The sequence below is a fragment of the Cervus elaphus genome, chromosome 20 (genome assembly GCF_910594005.1).
Source record: "Cervus elaphus chromosome 20, mCerEla1.1, whole genome shotgun sequence".
In the NCBI taxonomy this organism is placed as follows: domain Eukaryota; kingdom Metazoa; phylum Chordata; class Mammalia; order Artiodactyla; family Cervidae; genus Cervus; species Cervus elaphus.
The window spans coordinates 88,750,213-88,770,669 of NC_057834.1; the positions used below are offsets into that span (position 1 = coordinate 88,750,213).

The 20,457-nt window shown below is 36.5% G+C and overlaps 1 protein-coding gene and 1 pseudogene across 4 annotated transcripts in view; one reads left to right on the top strand and one right to left on the bottom strand.

Moving 5' to 3' along the window:
• The window catches only part of ZZZ3 (zinc finger ZZ-type containing 3), a 118,158-nt gene that overhangs the window by 85,248 nt on the left and 12,453 nt on the right, over nt 1–20,457 (top strand). For 3 of the 4 annotated variants that reach the window (XM_043878027.1, XM_043878028.1, XM_043878030.1), the window contains 4 exons: nt 15,451–15,589; nt 17,962–18,109; nt 18,193–18,308; nt 18,880–18,951. In XM_043878027.1, the coding sequence (XP_043733962.1) occupies nt 15,451–15,589; nt 17,962–18,109; nt 18,193–18,308; nt 18,880–18,951 (475 nt within the window). The remainder of the gene's footprint in view (nt 1–15,450; nt 15,590–17,961; nt 18,110–18,192; nt 18,309–18,879; nt 18,952–20,457) is intronic. The other variant, XM_043878029.1, reaches the window with a different exon arrangement.
• Nucleotides 5,702–6,191, bottom strand: LOC122677782 (annotated as a pseudogene).

Here is a 20,457-nt window from a genome sequence, read left to right on the forward strand (position 1 = left end):
ATTATTTTGAATAAAAAGTGATGAGAGCGGGCACCCTTGTCTTATTCCTGAGCTTAGAGGAAATACTTTCAACTTTTCACCACTGAGTATGATGTTAGCTGTACGTTTGTCATATGTGGCCTTTATTATGTTGAGGTATGTTCCTTCTATGCCATTTTTTGGGAGAGTTTTTTAAAAAATCTTAAATGGGTTTTGAATTTTGTCAGAAGTGTTTTCTGTGTATTGAGATGATCATATGGTTTTTATTCTTCAATTTGTTGATAATGGTATATTGCAATGATTGATTCACAGCTGTGGATTCTTTAAAGTTAATTTTATCAGTCAGTGAACATGCATTCTATTGAGTGCTTCCTGTAAGCTTGGCATAGTCTTAGATACCATATATGTAAAGGATGGGTAAGAGTTGGTCTCTTTCCTGGAGGAGTTTGTAGAGACATTTTTATTTATCTAATGTATTCATTAAAATTTTTTATTGGAGTATAGTTAATTTGCAGTGTTGTTTTCACTTCAGGTGTATAGCAGAGTGATTTAGTTATACATATATATATATATGTAAGCATATATATATATATCCGAAAGATTCTTTTCCTATATAGACCATTACAGAGTATTGAGTAGAGTTCCCTGTGCTATACAGTAGACCCTTATTAGTTATCCTTTATATATATATGTGTGTGTGTATATATATATATGTATGTATATACAGTAGTTCTGGGAGACACTTAAAAAATTTTTTTTAATTGGAGGATAATTGCTTTACAGTGTTGTATTTGGTTGCTGCCATACAACAACATGAATCAGCCATAAGTATACATTATGTCCCCTCCCTCTTGAAACTCTCTCACACCCTACCCATCCCACCCTCTAGGTTGTTACAGAGCACCTTGTTAAGCTGCCTGTGTTGTACAGTGGCTTCCCACTATCTGTTTACGTATGGTAATGTATATGTTTCAGTGCTACTCTCTCAATTCGTCCCACTTTCTCCTTCTCCCCCTGTGTCCAGAAGTCTATTCTCTGTGTCTGCATCTTTATTCCTAATCTGCAAATAGGTTCATCAGTACTATTTTTCTAGATTATATGTGTGTGTGTGTGTATGCATTATTATACAATATTTGTTTTTCTCTTTTTTACTTCACTCTGTATAACAGGCTCTGGGTTCATTCACCTCGCTAGAACTGACTCAGGTTTGTTCCTTTTTATGGCTTAATAATAGTCCATTTTGATATGTGTATCATAACTTCTTTATCCATTCATCTATTGATGGAAATCTAGGTTGCCTTTGTGTCCTAGCTAATGTAAATAGAGCTGCAGGGAACATTGAGGTATATATTTCTCTATCAGTTATGGTTTTCCCAGGGTAAATGCCCAGGATTGGAATTGCTAGGTCATGGGGTAGTTTTATTCATCGTTTTTTAAGAAATCTCCATACTGGCTGCATCAACTTACATTCTCATCAACTGTGCAAGAGGGTTTCCTTTTCTCCATATCCTCTTCAGCATTTATTGTTTGTAGATTTTTTGATGATGGCCATCCTAAGTGGTGTGAGATGGTATTTCCTTGTAGTTTTGACTTGCATTTTGCTTATAATCAGCAATGTCAAACATGTTTTCATGAGCCGCTTGGCCATCTTTATGTCTCCTTTGGATATATGGCTATTTAGGTCTCCTGCTCATTTTTTGATTGGGTTGTTTGTTTTCCTTATACCGAGCTGCATGAGCTACGTCCAATACGTGCATATTTTGGAAGTGAATCCTTTGTGTCAGTTGCTTCATTTGCTGTTATTTTCTCCCATTCTGAGGGTTGTCTTTTCATCTTGTGTATGATTTTCTTTGCTATGCAAAAGCTTTTAAGTTTAATTAGGTCCCATTTGTGTATTTTTGCTTTTGTTTCCATTATTCTAGGAAGTGGATCATAAAGGATCTTGCTGCAATTTATGTCAAAGAGTGTTCTGCCTATGTTTTCCTCTTAAGAGTTTTATAGTTTCTGGTCTTTAGATCTTTAACCCATTTCAAGTTTATTTTTGTATATGGTGTTAGGAAGGGTTCTAATTTCATTCTTTTACACTTAGCTGTCCAGTTTTCCCAGCACCACTTATTGAAGAAGGTATCTTTTCTCCGTTGTATATTCTTGCTGCCTTTGTCAAAGATAAGATATCCAAAGGTGCGTGGGTTTATCTCTGGGCTTTTTATCTTGTTTCTCTGGTTTGCATTTCTGTTTTTATGCCAGTACCATATTGTCTTGATGACTGTAGTCTTATAGTATAGTCTGAAGTCAGGAAGGTTGATTCCTCCAACTGCATTCTTCTTTCTAAAGATTGCTTTGGCTATTTGGAGTCTTTTTTTGTTTCCATACAAATTGTGAAAGTTTTTGCTCTAGTTCTGTGAAAAATGCCATTGACAATTTGATCAGGATTGCATCGACTCTGCAGATTGCTTTGGGTAGTATAGTCATTTTCACGGTATTGATTCTTCCAATCCAGGATCATGGTATATCTCAGGGAGACACATTTCAAGCCACTACACATTTCCATCCCAATTATACTTTAGTGACACTGTTCTTACGTCCGCAGTGTCTCAATTATTTAATATCTCAGGAATTTTTATGAAACTGTTACTTTGTCACAGTAATTGAGATGTGATTCCAGTGTATTTGTATATGGCTTACCTTTTGTTTTCCTCCCCCAATAACTGGTCCTGAATAGATTGAGTGATGATAATTGGCATATAAATACATAAAAGAATGCAAAAAGTTTCTTGCTCCTTTAGCAACTCTACATTTTCTGTATTTGCTGTGATCTATCCTTGCTTCCTTTTCTTATCTGGCTTGGATTCCCTGATCTTTAACTGCATAGTTTTCTTGTCAACATTTTCCCTCCCCTCTTCCATTGCCTTTCCTTTGTTCCTACTGAAGAAAAGTCACATACTTCTGCATACTGGTACCTCTGTAAGTTTGTGGTTTCCAGTCACAGTTGAGGGCCTCTCAGGTGCCATGTACCTTCCATGTTTGCCTAATCAGCTTTTCTTCGTGACTTTTAAAAATCTTTTTTATTCTGACTAAGCTGCTAGTCCCTCAATCCACCTATGACCTGGTTTTCTATTTCATAGGTTTTCTCAGTCAACATCTTGTCACATACTTACTGCATCTGTATCCATCTTTCATTAGTGAGTGGATAGTGTCCTTATTATGTTCGTGGGAATCAGAGAGGTTCAGCTGAGTTCAAGTCCACTACTTGAAGTAGTTGGGCAAGTAGTTGCCTAAGCAACTTGCAAGTTACTTAACCCCCTTTTTGTTTCCTCACCTACAAGAAGAGAGTACTAATACATATAGGGCTGTCAGTGGTTGTAAAGGGATAACGTAGTATCTTCAGTTCAGTTCAGTTCGCTCAGTCGTATCTGACTCTTTGCAACCCCGGGGACTGCAGTACACCAGGCCTCCCAGTCCATCACCAACTCTGGGAATTTACTCAAACTCATGTTCATCGAGTCAGTGATGCCATCCAGCCATCTCACCTTCTATCGTCCCCTTCTCCTCCCACCTTCAGTCTTTCCCAGCATCAGGGTCTTTTCCAATGAGTCAGCTCTTTGCATCAGGTGGCCAAAGTATTGGAGTTTCAGCTTCAACATCAGTCCTTCCAATGGATATTCAGGACTGATTTCCTTTAGGATGGACTAGTTGAATCTCCTTGCAGTCCAAGGGACTCTCAAGAGTCTTCTCCAACACCACAGTTCAAAAGCGTCAGTTCTTCAGTGCTCAGCTTTCTTCACAGTCCAACTCTTACATCCATACACGACTACTGGAAAAACCATAGCCTAGACTAGACAGACCTTTGTTGGCAAAATAACGTCTCTGCTTTTTAATATGCTGTCTAGGTTGGTCATAACTTTCCTTCCAAAGAGTAAGCATCTTTTTATTTCATGGCTGCAGTTACCATCTGTAGTAATTTTGAAGCCCAAAAATAAAGTCTGTGACTGTTTCCACTGTTTCCCCATCTATTTTCCATGAAGTGATGGGACCGGATGCCGTGATCACAGTTTTCTGAATGTTGAACTTTAAGCCAACTTTTTCACTCTCCTCTTTCACTTTCATCAAGAGGCTTTTTATTTCCTCTTCACTCTCTGCCATAAAGGTGGTGTCATCTGCATATCTGAGGTTATTGATATTTCTCCCAACAATCTTGACTCCAGTTTGTGCTTCCTCCAGCTCGGTGTTTCTCATGATATGCTCTGCATATAAGTTAAATAAGCATGGTGACAGCCTTGATGTACTCCTTTTCCTATTTGGAACCAGTTTGTTGTTCCATGTCCAGTTCTAACTGTTGCTTCCTGACCTGCATACAGGTTTCTCAAGAGGCAGGTCAGGTGGTCTGGTATTCCCATCTCTTTCAGAATTTTCCAGAGTTTATTGTGATCCACACAGTCAAAGGCTTTGGCATAGTCAGTAAAGCAGAAATAGATGTTTTTCTGGAACTCTCTTGCTTTTTTGATGATCCAGCGGATGTTGGCAATTTGATCTCTGGTTTCTTTGCCTTTTCTAAAACTATCTTGAACATCTGGAAGTTCATGGTTCATGTGTTGTTGAAGCCTGAATTAGAAGTACTGAATTTTTAGTAGAAACTGATGATGGTGAGGAGGAAAAACATGATTCACGTGTTGTTGAAAGCCTGAATTAGAAGAAGTATTGAATTTTTAGTAGAAACTGATGGTGATGGTGAGGAGGAAAAACAGTACTTTTTCACTCAAAATGAGTGATTGAAGGCATTTCTTTTTCCCATCTGCATTTAAACATGCTTAGGTCTTTCTTGATTTGAAAATTATCTTTTCATTTCTCTACCTTTCAACTACTTTCTCTCCTTCACAGCTAAATTTCTTGAGAAAATTGATTCTATTTTCTACTTCTGTTTTGTTCAGCATTCACTCAGTCCTAAAGTACTGAAGTCTAGCTTCAACCTCCCATCACACAAGTGAAGTGACTTACTAATGATTTCCTTGTATGAAATCCAGTGGACATGTCTCAGCCTTTTTTACCTTACTTTTGTTTTTAATTAGAAGTTGGCTTAACTGACCCTCCTTCTTGAAACTTTTTTTTTTTAATAGTTTTGTACAGACAGCACCAGTGCTATGAAACCTATCTTATACATCTCTCAAATTACCTACTTACCTTTATCTCTATTCCCATTACCTTTCCCCTGGTTTATTACCACTAAAAGCTCATTAAATTGGTCTTCCTCTAGAGTCTTCTTTCACTTTAATCCATTCTCCTTGTTCTTATGTGAATGGTATTTGTAAACTGCAACATTTTTTCCTTCATCTTAAAACTCCTCTAGAGCTTCCTAATTGCAGTTAAAATCAAGCTTAATCTTAACTTTATAGAACCCTGTGTGGTTAATCTCATTTTTCTTCTCAAGCCTCAATTCTCTTCACTCCTAGTCTTACCAAATCTCTTTTTTGGTCTTAGGTGCTAGAAGGATTTCTGCATAATGTTCCTTCTGTTTGGTTGGAAAAGTCCTTGAACTTCTCTCCTACCCCCATTTCTTTTTTTTTTTTTTTGAAATAAATCAGTCCTGTGTCTTTATTAAAGTTAGAGACTAGATCTGACAAACAAGGGGTGAGGTGCTGGCTAGAAGGGAGGGGGCGGGGCTCAGGCCCTGGGGATTCAAGGGCATACTGATGGCCTGGGAGGGACCAAGATCAGGTCCTGGCAGCAGCTGAGGAAGTGCCCGAGGATGAGCATTCAGGCACTGGGGTGGGGCATGGGGGTGGGTGGCAGCTGGTTCTACAGGAGGTCCAGGGCCATCCTTGGACCCCCTTTCTTGTCTACCTAGATCATCCACTGGTCCTGATCCTGTTCGTTGCCTTCCATGTCCACCTCATTGACCTCTCCATCATCAGGTGACTCATGTAGTCATTCATCTCATCCATGTCCTGCATGTCCTCGTCATCCTCTGAGTCCTCTTCACTATCCTCGTCGTCATCTTCCTCTTCCTCTTCCTCGTCGTCTTAGTGCTCTGAGGCCGGCTTGCCAATAGGTACCAGGTTGTTGTCTTTCTCTGCAATGCTCTGGAGCCAGGCCTGATGCTGCTGTTCTTGCTGCTGCAGCTGTCTCCACACAGGGTCGATCCAGATTAAACCACAGTGTCTCAGTCACACGGGGGAAGAGTGAGGGGAACAAGGTGGGCATGGCTCCTAGAAGGAAAACTGAGGCCCAGCAAAGGCAACGATTGGCTCTAGGTCACACGGTAAGCTGGGCACAGAACGCTTGCGGGGAATAGATCCAGGCCAGGCACAAGAGCTCCTACCCCCATTTCTTAGCTAATTCCCATTCATCTTTCTGGCTCAGTTGAACTTATTTTGGGAAGCTTTTCATGACCCTCAGAGATCTCTGTTCAAAGCCTTCCTGTATTGTGTGCCTTTCTCTTTACGTCACTTCTTACCCCATATTGTAATTGTCTATTTACTTATTTGTATTGCCCTTCTGGACTGATACCTCTGTTAGGAAAAGGCTCTTCGTATCCCGAGTGTTTAATTTAGTTCTTGGCACCATAGGTGAATGAGTTTATGTATAAATGAGTGAAATCTTGCTGCTTCTTCAAATATTTGAAACTAAGAAAAATGATGTTAAAAACCGTACTTTAGCATCAGAATATAGAAATATATATATGAAACTTGTTTAAGCCTTCTATTTAAATTAGATCCAAATAAAACAAAACATGATAAGAGAAAAGGAAATTATAGCTTAAATGTCATGCTTGTGGTTTTTTTTTTAAAGTATTAGATTGTAGACTCCATTCTAGATCCACTCTAGGCCAGTTTCCAGGTACTAAGATAGATTCAGAAAAGAGATACCTGATAATTTTATTGTAGAGACCATTGACAGAATGACTGTGTCTTTAGTATATTTGATGAAACCTTAATGTGAAAGGAAATAACCTTTGAAATACATCAGAAATCAGACTTCTTTCAGGGGCTACCTATTCATTGAGAACATACACAGTGAAGGCTTTTGGGGAAGGGGGCAAATATTTTTCTACAACTGTTTGAGACTGTCAAACCTCTTTTTTGATTGTAAGTGACATTTTAGTTAAAGCACTGCTTACTCTGTTTATGATACATTTAATTAGAAAAAAAGAACTCCGATGCTCTTCTTTGTTCTCTGTTGTTACTAAATTAATATTTGCACTAGCAGATGAGTAGAAAAAGGAAGAGTTGTTAAATAGGCTAATTTTATTACTATTCTTGTATATTTAAAATTGAGCAGGAAATTAAGGCCTCATGTTAGGTTTTGGATAATGTTTTTGGTTTAGGCTAATTTTCCTAGTGTGTGAAATCTAAACTCAATATTACATATAAATTAGGTTGTATAAATCTTTATGGAAGGAGATTTGTGGCAGGAATCTTCTAACTGTATTTCTAAGTTTTGATTATGTCATCTGTAAAGTGGCAGTGATACCTTTCAGAGGGTTTTTGGTCAAGGGTAAATATGATTGATCACATATGTTATGTACTCAGTAAATATTCATGAAATGAGAATTCCAAGGAAGGAAACGAATAGCTGCTGCTGCTGCTTCTGCGTCGCTTCAGTCGTGTCTGACTCTGTGCGACCCCATAGATGGCAGCCCACCAGGCTCCCCCGTCCCTGGGATTCTCCAGGCAAGAACACTGGAGTGGGTTGCCATTTCCTTTTCCAATGCGTGAAAGTGAAAAGTGAAAGTGAAGTCGTTCTGTCGTGTCCAGCTCTTGGTGACCCCATGGACTGCAGCCTACCAGGCTCCTCTGTCCATGGGATTTTCCAGGCAAGAGTACTGGAGTGGGTTGCCATTGCCTTCTCCAAACAATAGCTGAGCAAAGAGTAAAATTAATAATAGTATAATGAGATTGATTGTAAGGTAGCAGTGTCAATATGAGAAGTAAAAGTTTTTGTTCCATCTTGTGACTTGAAAATTTTATATAAATTGAATTCTTTAATGGTGATGCTTATATACCTGCATACAACTTTTACCACTCGAAAATATACTTTACAAACCACTGTGTTGCAAATAACTAAGGTTGGTCTAATACTGTTTCATTAAAGGTCTACCATTACTCAACTGAAGGAACCATTTTTCTTAACCTTTTCCTCCCTACAGCCTCCTAATCAGAATGTATTTTTTAAGAGTTTGTAGTAGCTAGATCAGGCATCATGGTCTTTATTTTACATCACCACACTGCTGAAGCACTGAAATTAAAAGACTAGAATTGTGCTTATACAATAGCTTAAGTTAAATAAATAGCTTAAGTTAAATAAATAGCTTAAGTTAAATAACTGTAGTAGGTCTAGAGATTAGATTTATTTGACAAAGATCTTACATTTGGAATACTCTAGCGATGATTACTCTTAAGCAGAATAAAGGTAATAACCTAAAAAGGTATTTTCAACAAATACTCATATTGAGCAGAGATAGCAGCTGAGTTTATTTGTAAACTGGCATGTTCTCGAACCATTAAATGATTGCTCAGTATGGTTAAGTTTAACCAGAATTAATGACAATTTGCTAACATAAAATATTTTAAAATAATTGGATGGGATCTCTTAAATTCTAATATTTCAAGTGGTAGAATCTTAAATACATATTTCAGATACTTTCCCTTTTGTTTTTCCAAGATAGTAAAGGAATAATGGATATAGAGAAGTTGAGAACTTATCTTAGTAAGAAGATTTTTTTTGAAAAAACAATTTTAGATTTACAGTAAAATCAAGAGCATGTTACAGAGTTCCTATCACTCCCTACCCAATTTCCCCTATTAATAATATTTTATATGAATGATATATTTATTACAATTAATGAATCAATATTAATTCATTATTATTAACCAAAGTTCATACCTTATTCAGAGTTCCTTAATTTTTAATTAATGTCCTTTCTGTGTTCTAGAATCTCAATTAGGTTACCTTATAACATTTACTTTTTATATCTCCTTGTTGTGGTAGTTTCTCAGACTTTGTTGATAACCTGGGCAATTTTGAGGGATACCAGTCAAGTATTAATAGATACCTCTCTATTGGAATTTATCTAATGTTTTCCTCATGATTTGGGATTGTGGATTTTTGGGAAGAAGACCACGGACATGAAGTGCCATTTTTGTCATGTCATACCAAGAGATACACTATTTTTTTAAAACTAGTATTATTTTATTGAAGTATAGTTGATTTACAATGTTGCGTTAATTTCTACTCTATGGTAAAATGATTCAGTTATACTTACGTATGTTCTTTTTCCTATTCTTTTCCATTATGGTTTATCACAGGATATTGGCTGTAGTTCCCTGTGCTATACAGTAGGAATTTGTTGTTTATTCTCTGTATAATAGTTTATATCTGTTAATCCCATATGCCCAATCCCTCCCCCACTTTCTTTCCCTCTTGGTAACCACAAGTCTGTTATGTATGTCTGTGACTGTTTCTGTTTTATAGATAGGTTTATTTGTGTCATATTTTAGATTTTGCATGTAAGTGATGTATAGTATTTATCTTTCTCTTTCTGACTTAATTCAGTTAGTATGATAATCTCTAGGTCTGTCCATGTTGCAGAAAATGGCATTATTTTATTCTTTTTTATGATTGAACAGTATTCCACTGTATATGTGTGTACTACATCTTCTTTATCCATTTATCTGTCTATGGACATTTAGTTTGTTTCCATGTCTTGGCTATTGTGAACAGCACTGCAGTTTATATTGGGGTGCATGTATCCTTTCAAACTGTGGTTTTCTCTGGATATTTGCCCAGGAATGGGATTGCAGGATCGTATGGCAACTCTATAGTTTTTTGAGGACCTTCCATACTATTTTCCGTGGAGGCTGCACCAGTTTTGGTTCCTACCAGTGGTGTAGGAGGATTCCCTTTTCTCAAAACCCTCTCAGCATTTGTTATCTGTGGACTTGTTTAATGATGGCCATTTTGACAGGTGTGAGGTGGTGCCTTATTGTAGTATTGATTTGTGTTTTTTAATAATTAGCAATGTTGAGTACCTTTTTATGTGTCTATTGGCTATCTGTATGTCTTCTATTAATATTTGCGTCTCTTTTGCTAATTTTTGATTGGGTTGGTTGTTTTTTGTCCTTGAGTTTTATGAGCAATTTGTATATTTTTTTAAATTAAGCCCTTGTCATTCCTGTCATTTGCAAATATTTTCTCCCATTGTTCTTTTGTTTTGTTTATGGTTTCCTTTGCTATACAAAAACTTTTAAGTTGACTAGGTCTTCTTTGTTTATTTTTGTTTTTATTTCTAGCCTTGGGAGACTGACCCGAGGAAACATTGGTAAGATTTATGCCAGAGAATGTTTTACATATGTTCTCTTCTGTGCGTTTTATGGTGTCATGTCTTATATTTAAGTCTTTAAGCCATTTTGAATTTATTTTTTGTATGGTGAGAGGGCGTGTTCTTACTTCATTGATTTACCTGCAGCTGTTCAGCTTTCCCAATACCACTTGCTAAAGGGACTTTCTCTATTGTATACTGTTGGCTCCTTTGTCAAAGATTAATTGACCATAGATGTATTGGTTTATTTCTGGATTCTATTCTGTTCCATTGATCCATATTTCTGTTTTTATGCCAATACCACATTGTTTTGACTACTTTGCTTTGTAGTCAAAGTACAAAAGTCAAAGTAGCTTTTGTACTTTGCTTTGTCTGAAGTCTGGGAGGGTTATGCTTCCTGCTTTGTTCTTTTTCCTTAGGGTTGCTTTGGGTCTTTCCTGGTCCTATAGAAATTTTAGGATTATTTGTTCTAGGCCTGTAAAAAATATCACTGGTAATTTGATAGGGATCACTTTAAATCTGTAGATTGCTTTGGGTAGTATGACCATTTTAACAATTAATTCTTCCAATCCAAGAACATGGGATCTTTTCATTTTTTTGAATCATCTTCCGTTTTCTTTATTAATGTTTATGATGTTTATTAATGTTTAAAACTTCTCAGAATTTAAATCTTTCACCTTCTTGGTCAGGTTTATTCCTAATTATTTTATTTTTTATGCGATTTTAAAAGGGATTGTTTGTTTACATTCGCTTTCTGATATTTCATTGCTAATGTAAAGAAATGCAACCGATTTCTGTATGTTAGTCTTGTATCGTGCTAATTTGTTGAATTCATTTATCAGTTCTAATACTTTTTGTGTAGAGTCTTTAGGGTTTTCTATATGTAGTATCATGTCATCTGCATATAATGACAATTTTAGCTTTTCCCAAGGGATATACTGTTAATATGATTGATTGCAGTTGTTGACCTGGATCACCTAGCTGAGGTATAGTTTGTCAGGTTTCTCCACTGTGAAGTTACTCTCTGTCTTCCATACTCTGTTGTTTGGAAAGAAGTCACTATGCACAGCCCACACTTAAGGAGTGGGAAATTATGGATCTCTCTCCTTGAGAGCAGAGCGTCTCCACAAATTATTTGGAAACCTTCTACATGGGAGATTTTTTTTTCCTCCCTTTTTTCTTTCTCTCCCCCCACCCCCCACTTCTTCATCTCACTCTCCCTCTCCCTCATTCTTCCTTTAGTCATTTATTTGTGTAAGTATAGACTCATAAATACTTTGGGGTGTAATTTAGTATCACTGTTTTATTGTTCAAACTGTTTCAGCTTTGGCCATAGGGAACCTTTCTATTGTCTCCTGTGTCCCATTAAGATGGTGTACTTTTGTTATATATATTTGTCTTTACAGACACTTTCTTGCTTTTTTGGCACTTCAAAATACTCCAGATTCATCTTGTGTATTTCGTGTCCCAGTGCTAGAATCAGCCTTCTCTGCAAAGGAACCCAATTTCCCTTTATTGCAGAAGGCAGTATTAGAAGTCAGTTTTTGAGTTCTGTATGCTCACTGCTGGATGCTGTTGATTATTTTATTTATCTGTCTCAGCTGGCAGAGCAGGAAAATACATGTGTATTTAGTAATCTGTATATATACACATATCTATAAATACTTCTATATGTAATTATGTACATGTATATAAAGCTAAACATAAGTTTATACTTTGACTCCATCCCTAATTAATTATATTACCACATGGATTCTTCTAGCTTCTCCCCTTGTTTATCTGTAAATTTCTATTCTAGCAATAGCAAACCCTGGTCATCCTCCACTCATTTATGTATTCCATTATATATGTACACAGTATTAGAACTGTTCATTATAGCTACTTGGAAAATAGCTATGTAAAGCAGAATATATTGCTTATGATCAGTTCCTAACTCATTTCCAGAGTTACCTCAGTCAGGATCTTTTCCTTCTACCCCCTTCAGTAAGGTAGTTTCATACATGTATAATATACTTAGATCCTTGTGTCAGAGAATACATTCCTTCTTAGGGTTCCCTAGTCTACTAAATGATTTTTTAAAAATTTGCATACATTAAAGTTCTTTATGCTTTTAAGTTTCACGCTTTTGGCAGATCCATGTCATGAATCCAGCATTATAGTACCATGCAGAATAATTTCACTGGTATTAAAAATTCCCTGTATGTCATGTACTCAACCCTCCTCCTTCTCCTGAACTTCTGGGAACTACTGATCTCTTTACTATCTTTAATTTTACCTTTTACAGAATTTAATATTACTGAAATTGTAACATACAGCCTTTTCAGACTGAAGAAATTTATTTTAATATTTATTATTTATATATTTTTTTGGTTGTACCTTGCATCACATGGGATCTTAGTTCTTTACTCCCACAGGGAGTAAACCTGCACCCTGTGCAGTGGAAGCGTGGAGTCCTAACCACTGGACTACCAGGGGAGTTCCAAAGAAATTTATTTTTATTCTTCAGATTTGAAAACTGCACTTACTTATTTGAATGTGTCAAATCTTTAGCTGTATCACACAGATTACCTAGTTATGGCATGAGGGCTTAGTTGTCCCAGGATGTGTAGGGTCTTGGTTCCCTGACCAGGGGTTGAAACCGTGTCACCTGCATTGCAGGGTGCATCCTTAACCGCTGGACCAATAGGAAACCATGCAAGTTTTGTGGTTTTTTTCTGTTTTGATTTTTTTATTTTTAATTGAAGAATAATTGCTTTACAATGTTGTGTTGGTTTCTGCCATACATCAACATGAATCAGCCATAGGTAAAGATATCTATGCAAGTTTTTTATCTCTTTCATTTCTGCTTAGGGATATATATGGTAATCTTATTGGGAAAACCTCTGAATACTCTAGGAAATTGTTCAAATTAGCTGGGCTGGAAGAATTAAATTCAGTATTTTCTTACAATCTTTTAACTTATTTTGGACTTTTACATCTTTACCAGTGTATGGACTAGGCCTTTCAATTTGATAATCATTTAATTTTGATTAAAGAGAAAAAAAATAGGGGGGTGAAGAGTTACACTTTGTTCTCTGTTGGATTATTTTTTTAAGTCAGAATCATTGTGGAATAATTTATATATAGTAAAGATTGTCAGAAGTTATTAACTTCAAAGAAACACCTCTCTTCTCAGTTGCAGTAACTGTTACAGTGCTTTTTTCAAGCTCCTGCTTTTTTTGTCCCATAAGTCCCTTCTTACTTGTGCCTCATTAATTGTTACTTGCGTGCAGTAGTTTGCTGCAAGTTTAATAGACTCAACCATTTTTTTATTGATGATACAGAAGTGTATCCTGCATGATAAGTCTTTGGTTATTCAGCTAAATGGGATAGACGTCCTAAGGGTGAAGTGGGACAGTTAAGGGTGTTAATAGAGAGGTTAGGTCTAGTGCTCAGCTCACTAGTCACCCTGAGACTGCGCCTGCCTGGTGGAGAATACCAGCACAGTCAAGGTTTGTGCACTCCGTGTACCTCACAGCAAACGAAGGCGGGGTGAGAATGAGCTTAGACTTAACCTCTGTAACTTACCCCAGGAGGGACTGTTAATGTAGCGCTTGCTTTCTGATTCAATTCTAACATTTGAATGAAGTAGCTCTTATCTTGAGATAAGTCTTACTTTCAGTGTTAACAGTTTTAATATTAATTATTAAACATTTCATTAGGGATTAGTTAACAGAGGACTTGAGAATAAGAATATATTTTAGGTAGGGGCTGAAAAAGTGTTTTGATAGATACTGTTATACTGCAGTCATGCCCTGGTTGTGGACATCAAAACTGCATTGCTTTACCTTTGAAATTTCTGCTTGTTTGCTGACTTCTGGACTTTAAAGTTTCAGTATACTTTTGATTGCACAGAACATCTATCCATTTGTTCATTCAGAGAATGTTTACTGAACATGTGTATGCTGGGAAGTGTGCTGCAAACCGGATAAATGAAACAGTGGACTTTTCAGATATGTTGCCGTTATGGAGTTTACAGTCTGTTGGGAAATAGAATGAAATTTATTCAGTCATAAAGAACAATGGTGCTTCACTAATATTTTAAAGACCTAGTAACTTATTTTGAAGTGAACTTGGAGCAATTTGTTCTTTGTTCTTTTTGCAAAATACATTCGCGCATTCAAGGTTTTTTGGACTAGTGTGTTTCCATATGTGATCCATATGTGAAATCAGACATTACTCAGAGAGCCAGGACAATGCAAACCAGAGGGAGAGAGTTGGGGAGAATATGAACAGGTAGTAGGTTTATGTGGGTAAAATTCATATTAACCTATTTATAGGCAGGGAAGTAAAAAATATTTCTTTTTACTCAAGAAATATTAAGTAATTTATATTGTGTAAGTCCTTTTTTCTGTGAAAATGTTTAATATGTAAGAATTGACAAAGAAGTTAAATTCCTTTAGAATGGAGATATAACAGAAAGAATGGGCTTCCCAGGTGGCTCAGTGGTAAAAAAATCCGCCTGCCAAGCAGAATACACGAGATTTGACCCCTGGGTCGGGAAGAGCCCCTGGAGAAGAAATTGGCAACCTACACCAGTATCTTTGCCTGGGAAATCCCATGGACAGAGGAGCCGGTGGGCTACAGTCCATGGGGTTGCAGACGAATTGGACATGACTTAGTGACTAAACATCAACAGAAAACAAATGAGAATCATGACAGCTAAGATCATGTCTGAATTATGTGAAAGTTTCTTGTAACTCTGGTCAAGAAAATTTGCAACAGATATCTTATTCTGACAGGGTACAGCAGAGGGACTGAAAGTGGTGATCCCTTCTGATGCTAAATTTTTTTCTAATTTAGCTGTTTCTTAATGACTGATTGCTTGAAAGTCAAGATGCTCGTTTTCTTATTTTCTGTACTTGTTCAGGTTTAAGAATTAAGAATTTAAGATGGGGGAATAAGGCTTTGCTTTCTCTAACTGATATTTTCTGACTAGGTACTTCGTAACTCAGGAAGACCTCATTTATTCCCAGTAATATGTTTTACTAAAACTCTTTCAGGTAACTTTACAAAGACGTGTGACTTAATAGTAGATCATGGCTTGAACTCAGTTTTTATTTATTGTTGTTACTAAAAAATTTTAGTGAGTTTTTTTTTTCTTTTTGTCTCTGTAGTTATCAGAGACTGTTACAGACTATTGCTGTACTCGAAGCTCAGCGTTCTCAAGCAGTCCAGGACCTTGAAAGTTTAGGCAGACATCAGAGAGAAGCACTAAAAAATCCCATTGGATTTGTGGAAAAACTCCAGAAGAAGGTATATTTTGACCACTTTTTAAATTTATTGAGATATATTTGGTAATAACCTTATTTATTCTTTTTATATGAATACTTTTTAAAATGTTTAACCATGTTACTGAAGGTGGGATACTGCCTTCCTCCACCCCAACCAAACGCACAATAAGTATACCCCCAGTGAAGATAGCTAGGACCTTTAACTAGATGCTTGTATAGAAACTTGATGTCCTGTTTCTAGCCATTTTTAGTCTTTTTCTGTTACTTTTTTCCTTCCCCATCTTAAAAATATTTTCCCTTTTTTGCTTTCAGGACTTTTAAATTTATTGAAACTAAAAGAAAAAATATTTTAGTATTTTTAGTGTTTATTTACTGCTTTATTTACTCTAAAAGCAGTAGAAACAATGGTGATACAAAGAAAAATTCTGTTTTAAATGTCTTTAAGGATATAGTTGCCAAGTTCATGAGAATGAGGTGTAAGATGTGCATTTATGCCGTAGTATTTGTCTTGAATTAGGGACCCACAAATTATTCAATAAATTTGAGAGGTAAATATTAGTCAGACAAAAGCGTTGTCTGAAAAGATTAAAACTGAAAAACTATGAAAAAGAATCTTCTTTTTCACCTTAACGCACAAATTTAGCCTGTTTTGTATGACAAGTTTAGTTATTAGTTATTAATGAGTCACAGAAGTGGTGTACCAGGTGTTGAGGCAGCAGTCTTGGGGACTTCATTTTATGAACACTTACAGTGTTTACTTATCATCGATTCAACTAAAATAGATTGTGCTTTAGTCTTAAACTCATTTTTTTCAGTTGATGGATGGGCAAAAAAGTTGTAATTACACACATTTACTGTATACGTATGTGGTTGGTTGTCTGCTGATTTTCCATGTCCATGTTTAGTTTAGAACTAGATTTCTTTTCACTTTATCTCAGAAACAGGGATGTGACATTGACCCTCTTAAAATTTTTTTTGCAAAAATGTTCAAATGTGTATTAAATCCCAGATACATTGGTAATCATGAAAGACTTGTGTTCCTTGGAAAGAAAATTTTCTGCTGGTTTTAATTTAGAAGTTTGATTCTTTAGTTTTTTTGTGTTAACTCATGTATGCTTAATTTGCCTACTTTCTTTAAGTTTACCATAGTAGTTAAGTTGTTGACATATGATCTCATTGTTTTAGTGAACATCTGAAAACTCCTAATTGAAATTAAGGAAACTTGGTGTATATATTGGTGGCTTTTATGGCTTGTTAGCTTTCTTTGATGTTTTACAATCCTTGTTTTAAAAGACACTCTATTCTAACTTTTCAAAAAGTTGAGTCTTAGACTGAAATATGCTATTATAATGATGGATGTAGTGTACTGTATCACAGGCAAAGTAAAAATTAAGAATTCTGTGTCACAGTGTGGACTTTGCTTGCCAGTTTCATAATTTATGACCTGATTTTTTTAAGCAACATTTTATTATGAAAAGTGTTAAGTAGACAAAAAAGTGGAAAATATTATATAGTTAATACCCACATCCATCCTCTAGATTCTACAATAAACATTTTACTGTATTTGCTTTATTGTGTGTTTTTTCAATCCGTCCATCCACCCACCATTCTATCTCATCAAGATGGAATCCATTTCATGCATTCCAGAGTTGCAGACACACATACTTAACACTAAAACACTTCAGAGTGCATATTATTAATTAAACTTTTTTTAAAGATTTTTAAGGTGAAATTTACATACAGTGAAATTCAGAAATCCCAGTTTTATCATTATATGAGTTCTGACCAATACCCCCACTTATGTAACCCAAATTCCTATCAAAAGACTGATCACATAATAACCTGGTTTTAGTAATGACAACTAATAGCTTCTCTGAAGGTGGCTGGTAAAGTAACTGAATTCGAAGTAAAGTATAGTTTTGATTCTCAAAATGTGGTAGGTTTTTTTGTACGTGTCTTAAGAGTTATATAATATGAAAATAATTCATTGTTTTGTGAATAAGTCAGGAACACAGGGGTCCGTTTAAAATGAATTCTGTGTGTCAGGTCATATCTATTTCAGTCAAACACATTTCATATGCTGTTCTTAGAGATAAAAACCATTCTTTGCTATTTCTGTTTAAGTGTGTTAAAGGACATTATGTCTGTATAGTTGAGCTGTAGACCTCTATCTAAAAATAGTGCTTATGTTTTGTTAAGTTCATTTTTCTTTACGTGGCTATCATTATACCATTTAATGCTTTGACTGTATTATCTTTATTGAGTGTTTGATTCAGAGTGAATAGAAATGCCAGTTGATTATTATTTAGATTTGTAATCATCTGAAAATTTGCTTATTGTTGATAATTTCTTGAATTAACCTTAGATGTCACTTTCTTTTTTTCCTCCCACCAGGCTGATATAGGGCTTCCATATCCACAGAGAGTTGTTCAGTTACCTGAGATTGTATGGGACCAATATACCAATAGCCTTGGAAACTTTGAAAGAGAATTTAAAAATCGTAAAAGGCATACTAGGAGAGTAAAGCTAGTTTTTGATAAAGGTAATAAATTACATGATAATTTAAGTAGAAAAATACCTGGCAAAGTCTTGCTTTAATAATCCTGTACGTGGTTTTCTTTTTAGTAGGTTTACCTGCTAGACCAAAAAGTCCTTTAGATCCTAGGAAGGATGGAGAGTCCCTTTCATACTCTATGTTGCCTTTGAGTGATGGTCCAGAAGGCTCAAACAGTCGTCCTCAGGTAGGCAGTATGAAGTGTTGGAGTAGGAAAATTTGAATTTTAGGCAAAAGATTTTAACATTTGCTGACTTGTATTCTTAAATTTCAAGCAGTCTTCACTTGAAGATATAGTAAGGACATGAACTTCGAAGTTAAGAAAAAGCTGGGTTGAAATCACAACTTCACTACTTACTAACAGTAGAACTTCAGATGGTCGTTTCTATTAAAGTCTCCAGGCTGCAGTTTCCTCTTGTATAAAATGTGATTAATATCACCCTATGTTGTAGAGTTGTTGTGAGGATTATAATGAGTAGTACCTGTAACATGATGAGTTCAGTGCCTGACACATAGTACAGTATTTATTCTAAAAATAAGAGCCCTTTGTGTGTAGTGGAATGTAACCAGGATTTGCTGGTAACCTGGCCTTGCTGCTGTTAATTAGATGAACCTTGATAAATGTGGGTTCAGAATGAAAAAGTAGCATTTCTTTTTCTTTAAAATGAAGTTGCTGTCATCATTCATGTGTTATTTGGCTATATCAAAGAGTAGTCTTTGTTTTTTTGTCTCTGACAAAAGCCTTATTTTATATGCAGATGATAAGAGGACGCCTGTGTGATGATACCAAACCTGAAACATTTAACCAATTGTGGACTGTTGAAGAACAGGTAATAGATATTTCTCAATTGTGTAGGTTAAAAAAAAAGCAGTTAAAATTAGAGTAAGTATTGTGAATAAAGTGTATATTATTGTATGTGTGTGTGCGTGCATGCGTGCTGAGTCACTTCAGTTGTGTCCGACTCTTCGCAACCCTGTGGACTGTAGTCTGCCAGGCTTATCTCTCCATGGGATTCTCTAGGCAAGAATACTAGAGTAGGTTACCATGCCCTTCTCCAGGGGATCTTCCCTGCCCAGAGTTCGAACCTGTGTCTCTTATGTCTCCTGCATTGGCAGGAGGTTCTTTGCCACTAGCACCACCTGGGAAGTGTATGCTGTTGTATGCAATCCCTCTTAATCATGAATTTTAAATATTTAAACTCATTTCTATATACCTTTTTGCATATGTAAAGAATTTTTCATTCTGAGAATATATGATTTCCATTTAGGGGATGGTTTCTAAAGAAGGAACCTGAGTTTTGGGAGGGGGCTTGAAAAAGATACTGAAACAGATGGGATAAAGTTTTTGTAATACAGCTTTGTAAGACAGAAAAACCTGGAGCCAAGTAGAGCTATACTTCAAAGTGAATTCTTTTGTTTGGAGAGGAGCTGAAAAAGCAAGGTCATAGTATTCTGTTACATTTGGGCATATAGCTAGGATTGTTTGTGGGTAAGGTTTGAGATATATCTCTATCTCATATGAAGATTAGCCCCACAGCTGTAATGAGTTGATCCATTTATAAAAACCTTTGTGCTAAGTCACTTCAGTCATGTTCGACTCTGTGCAACCCTACGGACTGTAGCCCACCAGGTTCCTCTGTCTATGGGATTCTTCAGGCAAGAATACTGGAGTGGGTTGCCATTTCCATCTCCAGGGAATAATCATCTCAGCCCAGGGATTGATCCTGGGTCTCCCACGTTGCAGGCAGATTCTTTGCCCAAGTGCATGCATGCTCAGTTGTGTCTGACTCTTTGCGGCTCCATGGACTATAGCCCACCAGGGGATTTCCTTCTCTCGGGGGTCTTCCCAACCCGGGGATCAAACCCGCATCTCTTTTGTCACCTGCATTGGCAGGCAGGTTCCTTGTCACTAGTGCCACCTGGGAAGCCTGTGTGTGTGTGCTTAGTCGTGTCCGACTCTTTGCAACACCATGCACTGTCGCCTGCCAGGTTCCTCTGTCCTTGGGATTCTCTAGGTGAGAATACTGGAGTGGGTTGCCATTTCCTTCTCCAGGGGATCTTTCCGATTCAGGGATCGAGCACTGGTCTCTTACAATGCAGGCAGATTCTTTACCATCTTAGTTACCAGGGAAGCCCACCTGTTAAAATACTCCTTCAGCCAAGCCCATGCTAAGATAGGATAAGAAGATTATTCGTAGCACACACCCCAGTCTCCAAGGCGGTTTATTGGTCTTCAGCTCTGCAGAGATAATACCGATCAATGGTGCCTAAAAGCTGATCCTGCACACCGGGATAGCTGGGTGATAACATTCCTTTTATTTCAACATCCAGAATAT